The following is a 6,364-nucleotide window of genomic DNA, read 5'->3' as shown; positions in this document are numbered from 1 at the left end:
ATATATATATATATATATATATATATATATATATATATATATATATATATTTCTTTTCTTGTTACAAAATATGGGTCGTCGTTGGACCAATCTTACTAACAGTAATTTCAGTAACAAATTGCAAAAAGAGATGTGAGCTAGCTAGCTGGGTCTCAAGAAAATCTGAAACACCCAACTACTGGTTCAGAATAATCCTGGCCATCGTCAATCTTTACATTTACAACAGTACCGTTGGAACTGGGCAGAAATCCATAGCTATATTGTAATAGCTTTTTCTATTTACTTTGTTACTTAGTTGAGTTTACCTTTTCTTTAAATTAATATGTACAGTTGTGCATATATATATAGACCCACCACAAATCCTTACCTTTATATCTTAAGACTTGTAGAGAGACAACGACGACGTCGTATTGCATTGGTTCGTTGAAAATATGGAAGATATTCCGACTTCTCGTCTTGATTAAGTTCTACCACTTCTACCCAATAAACTGTCTAATAATTGTATCTACATCAATTCATATCCATTAGATTCTATTTTCACTCTATTAACAACATATTCAAAAATATCCAACCAATGGTTCAGTAATAATATAGGCTTCCGTTCGCCAGCCGCATTCACTTGGTTATCCTTAGAGGCTGTATGTACATAGTGCCCCACAACTATCAATAGTATACCACGAGAGTGCCCGCCCATCATCATATTAAATATCTGAAAATTAGTAAGTGAATTTAACGATTACAAACGTATTATATGTAGCAACTGGCAACCATTTTGACAGTTAACAAGTACGTATGCTTTAATTTCGTTTTTGTTTGTACGAATGTATCATGTATGTATGTTTTTCAATATGATTGACCAAGTAATTTACGCTGTCAATTCATATATACATTATATCATTCAAAAGATATCAATTTCTTTGATGTGGTGTAAAGGGAACATGTGAAACTACACTTAATTCGAAATATTAGAAGAATATAAACCTATTACATGTACTATATATATAATACATCTACAATATGCTATATAATTTACATATTGTTTACAATGTTACAAGAACAATAATGTTCGCTTAAATTGAGCGTAGCACAATAAAACATCCCACATTCAACAAGATAGAGCGGGCATATTAAATACGAGGTAAAGTGTATTAAGTCTATCTTTTCGTCCTTAGAGCATTTGCAATGGTAGTTTTTCAAGAAAATCTTTCATCTAAACAATAATTAATAAAATAATAAGTAGTATTACTTAATTGTGAAAGTCTCTCAGAATAGTATAAATTAAAAGAGTCTCTCATATAAGAAATCACGAGAGACTGCCACCTCTTTTTTTAGAGATTCATATAATTTAAAAATATTTTATTATTATTTTTAATATTTATTTTATGTGTGAGAGATTTTGGTGGGAGAGTTACCACTGCTCATTACTCAAATCTACCGACAGACACATTACTCTCCACAACAAATCGACTAAAATTCCCAACATCTTCCCCTATATAGTCAGACATTTGGTCAATCATAAGGCTCAAAACCAAAAAAGTATTGGTACTATTCATATCTCAGAGATAACAAACTCATTTCTCGTCCGATGGGTGACGCAGCTAAGTATGATGGCTCTAGCCAAATCAAATCAGAGCGCAAGGAAAAAAGAGTGTTTTTCTTAAGAAAATGGACCCAGTTCGATGTGGAGAAAGCTTCGGCTGTTGTAGTCGTGCATCTGTTGTGTCTAATGGCTCCATTTTACTTCAAATGGGAAGCAATCTTGTTCGGTGCGGTTCTCAGCCATGTGACTAACATTTTCATCACATTCTCGTACCACAGGAACTTGACTCACCGGAGCTTTAAGTTACCTAAATGGCTTGAATATTTATTCGCCTATATTGCTCTTTTCGCGTTGCAGGTAAATACTCTTTCACAAGAAAATGTAAAATGAAATTATCGATCGTACATCCAATATGTATACTCAGTTATATTGTTTATCTCTTTTTTCGTTTCAGGGTCATCCAATAGATTGGGTGAGTACACATAGGTTCCATCACCAGTTCACAGATTCGGACCGCGATCCACATAGCCCTATCGAAGGATTCTGGTTCAGCCATGTCTTGTGGATATTTGACTCCGATTATATCAGAGAAAAGGTAGCTAAACGTTTACAAAACGCACGTAATTCACCTTATGAATCGATCTTAATTAGTGATGAGAGTCCAAGATTTGTAATTAACATAAAGGTGAATGTTGTAATACTTGCTACAGTGTGGAAGACGTAACAATGTGATGGACTTGAAGCAACAATGGTTCTATAGGTTTCTTGCAAAGACAGCCGGTCTCCACATCGCAGCATTTTGGACCCTCATCTACTTATGGGGTGGTCTACCTTACTTTACTTGGGGCGTGGTAAGAATCTCTATGTATCCTAGCAATTAATTGATCTCTTCATTTTTTTTGCCCTTAAAGTATTAAAACTGGTATTTTCAAAAATAAATTTAATTCTCATTTTCAATTTTTTTTTTTTTTCCTTTTTTTGGCAACAGGGTGTTGGAGGAGTATACGCTTACCATATGACTTGGCTCATCAACTCGGCATGCCATATTTGGGGTTCGCAAGCGTGGAACACAAAAGACACCTCTCGTAACGTTTGGTATCTTCTATATATTGTTTTTTTTTCGTCGAAACAAGATTATATTAATTTCTGAAATCATGACAAAGTCGGTTTTTTAGCCACAAAGGCTGACATATCTTTGTATTTATTTAAAAACTTATCTACAAAAGTTAATCCCTAAATTTTTTCGAAAATATCATTACTTCAAATTTTTGTTTTCTAAATATTTTACATTTCATTTCAACTAAAAAAATAACAGCAAAATCAATATAAAAACATAAATTATAATATATTTAACCGCACGTTCTATTGTGTTTTGAAAATATTCTATCTCTGAATCATTTACAAACAAAAAAACAACAATTTGATTTCTATTTTGTTTTCCAATACCGGTGAATTTTGATTCTTAACATAAGAATAACTTCAATTCACATTTATTTAAATATTATAATTAATATATACAAATTTAATAAAATTTTAAAATATTACAAATATGTTAATATAATATATAATATGGTTATATAATAGATGTGTTAGAATTAATAAAATATTATATAATTTGTGTTAATACGAGTTAAATATTCATTTTATTATTTTTCAACACTATTAATATTAGAATGTTTCACATAGAAAATCAAGTTTATTTAGCTAAGATTAATAATTAAATCATTAGGAACAATGTAACTTAATCATAGCGTATAAATGACTTATTATGTATTTAGATCCCTTATCTTTTTGTTATAATAATTAAAATCAAAATAAAATCTCAAACACTAAACAAAACAAACTAAATATAATGAACAAATGATTATGAAGTATATTACGGATTAATAATTAAAATAAACATTAAACGATACAAACTGTCGAAAAATTTAGTTATTCCTCTATTTATAAAACATCTATTATTTAACAAACAAATACAACAAAAATATAAAAAATAATAGAAATTATATGTAAACGATATATTGCGGATTAAAATATAGTTTTATTTACAATCTAGCACTATAGACCTATTCAAGAAGCGTCGCAAAACCAAACTAAACTAACCAAACAAACAAACAAAATTTATCCGAAAGACCAAAACCTATCCACAATGGGCCCAGTTTCAATTTGATTAGTGATTACTAAATCAAACGAATCCAGTTTAAATCTGGTTTAATTATAGAACTTTGTAAACTGAAAAACTTATATAACTAATACTGAGTAAATGTGTAATGGTGCAGGTGGTTAGGGCTATTCACGTTTGGAGAGAGCTGGCACAACAATCACCATGCCTTTGAGGCGTCGGCTAGGCACGGACTAGAATGGTATCAGGTAGACGTAACTTGGTACCTCATTCGGTTCTTCCAGGCTCTCGGTTTAGCCACTAATGTCAAATTGCCTACCGATGCTCAGAAACGCAAGATGGCTTTCGCTCATTAATGTCAGCTCTAAATNTTTTTTTTTTTTTTTTTTTTTTTTTTTTTTTTTTTTTTTTTTTTTTTTTTTTTTTGTTAAAGGGCATTCAATTATTACGTACTCTTCACTCACTCTTTTGTTGCTTATGTAATACTGCTAAGAATAATCTGTTCTCATGAACTTGTAAACCAGTTGATCCAACACCTTTGTATTTTTAAGTACATTGCATGCTGTATAGACTATGAAAACCGATATAACAGATAATCTCGAAAGAGTAACAAACCTTGAGCAAGAAAGAGTTCAGAAGATGTAGTCCGGTAACTCCAGAGGAAACTCTGCGACTTTGACTTCGAATTGACTCCCTTTTGGATCTCTCAGACTAAGAAAAAAGGAATCAAAAAGGGTCAAGATTCCAGTTAAATTTCAAAACTACAACATATGGTGGTCTGGATTCTTAACATCATATCATGAAAGCATACCTTCCAGGCACAAAGGTGAAAGAGCCTTCAATTGATCCAGCAGTTGTTGGAAAACTGGAACAACTCTCATACACAAACTCTTCCCCTCCGGCTTGTAAGAGCGGGTACTACAAATACACAAACCCAAACAAAGTTCATATCACAATAATGCTCCTTCAACCAACAAATTGTTATCTTAAACTAAGGCCAAACTATTACATTTCCTATCACAGCTTCTCCATTAACCTTGTCTATCACTTCATTATCAGCTCGGATAACCCAATGCCTCCAATACAGTTGGCAAGAGCTATGATGTGTCCCATTCAAGATGCATCCTTCTGGAACGAGAGACATCCGGATTGAATATGCATACCAGTATGCTGGTGGCTGATCCAAAGGATTAGATATTTCCGGAATAAAATCAGACGTCAGCTAGGCACAACCACCACCATGCCTTTGAGGCGGCGTCAGCTAGGCACGGATTGGAATGGTATCAGGTAGACATAACTTGGTACCTCATTCGGTTCTTCCAGGCTCTCGGTTTAGCCACAGATGTCAAATTGCCTACTGATACTCAGAAACGCAAGATGGCTTTCCCTCGTTAGTCAGAGCTCTATATCTATCTAAATTATATGTGTAGCTCATATATCACTCCCTCATTTGTTATTTTATGTTAAATGGTTAAGAATAATTCTGTTCTCTCATGAACTTGTAAACTAGTTGTGATCCAACACTTTTTAATACCTGACTACATTTCACGCTATATGAACAGTGTAACTTAACGCACTATCTTGAAAGAGTAACCGATCGAACCTTGTCAGAGAAGATTTCAGAAGATGTGGGCCGGTATTTCTTGACTCCAATCAAACTATATAAAAAAAGAAATATTAGCTTTAAGTAGTTTTGAACAATAGCATGCATTATAGAATAAATTACGGCGTCCTATTGCGCGTGGACTTCTCGCCATGCATTCAGGTTCGAGTGCAATAGAACTTTTTACAATCTCGTAATTCACAGATTTAATTCTTTTTTTTTCTTTTCTTATTACAAAAATATGGGTCGTCGTTGGATCCACCCGCCAATCCTACTAACAGTAGTTTCAGTAACAAATTGCCAAAAAAATTAGATGTAAGCTAGGGTCTCAATAAAATCTGAAACACCCAACTACTGGTTTAGAATAACTCTGGCCATCACAATTGTCTTTACATTTACAACAGTACCGTTGGAACTGATCAGAAATCTATAACTATATTGTGCTAGCTTTTTCTATTTACTTTGTTACTTAGTTAGTTGAGTTAACCTTTTCTTTAAATTAATATCTACAGTTAGTTAGTTAATTTGCCCACAAATCCTTAGACCTTTAATTTGTTTACTATCTCTCTTTCTGTAGCCTTCAGAGACACAACGACGTCGTATTGCATTGGTGCGTTGAAAATATGGAAGATATTCCGACTTCTCGTCTTGATTAAGGGCCTGACTGGTTCAAACGCTGCGGTTGCGGTTGCGGTTGCGGAAAATTGCGGAAGCGGGCGATTGCGGTTTCAAGCGTTATTAAGCGTTTTGAACGACTGGTTTAGCGGTTTAAAATTGGTGCGTTTGCGGGAGGTTTACGACTGGTTGATCAGCGGGTGCAATAGCGGTTGAAACATAATACATGTGATATATAATATATAAATTTTAAAAACACCCATTTTTTTATTAAACTTGATTTATAATTAAAATTTATTAAAAAAGTACTAAAATAATTATTCAAAAAACAAATAAATTTCATATTGAAATACTTATTCCTTTATGCATTTGGCTTTTCACTAAAAATTTAATCAAATAATTTGATAAATGACAAAACATATGCTTTAGATCGTAGATCTTTTCTCTTTTCTCTTAGATCTTGGCTCAGTAGTTTCATCGGTAG

The 6,364-nt window shown here is 32.9% G+C and overlaps 1 protein-coding gene across 1 annotated transcript; it reads left to right on the top strand.

Annotated features, from left to right (window-relative positions):
* LOC104778585 (delta-9 desaturase-like 1 protein) lies at nt 1,552-4,021 on the top strand. Its single transcript, XM_010503038.2, has 5 exons — nt 1,552-1,897; nt 1,995-2,135; nt 2,251-2,391; nt 2,529-2,635; nt 3,820-4,021. The coding sequence occupies exons 1-5, from the start codon at nt 1,586-1,588 to the stop codon at nt 4,016-4,018; spliced, it is 900 nt and encodes a 299-aa protein (XP_010501340.2). The 5' UTR covers nt 1,552-1,585; the 3' UTR covers nt 4,019-4,021.

This window comes from Camelina sativa, chromosome 3 (genome assembly GCF_000633955.1).
Source record: "Camelina sativa cultivar DH55 chromosome 3, Cs, whole genome shotgun sequence".
Taxonomy (NCBI): Eukaryota; Viridiplantae; Streptophyta; class Magnoliopsida; order Brassicales; family Brassicaceae; genus Camelina; species Camelina sativa.
The sequence above is the reverse complement of the archived record's forward strand: the minus strand, read 5'-3'. Positions and strand labels throughout refer to the sequence as shown.

What these genes read in the sequence shown, in the direction of transcription:
- LOC104778585 (XM_010503038.2), top strand. Translation starts at nt 1,586, where the DNA reads ATGGGTGACGCAGCTAAGTATGATGGCTCTAGCCAAATCAAATCAGAG. An exon ending in TTGCTCTTTTCGCGTTGCAG is followed by an intron (nt 1,898 to 1,994) that starts GTAAATACTCTT and finishes TTTTCGTTTCAG; the next exon opens with GGTCATCCAATAGATTGGGT. An exon ending in CTTACTTTACTTGGGGCGTG is followed by an intron (nt 2,392 to 2,528) that starts GTAAGAATCTCT and finishes TTTTGGCAACAG; the next exon opens with GGTGTTGGAGGAGTATACGC.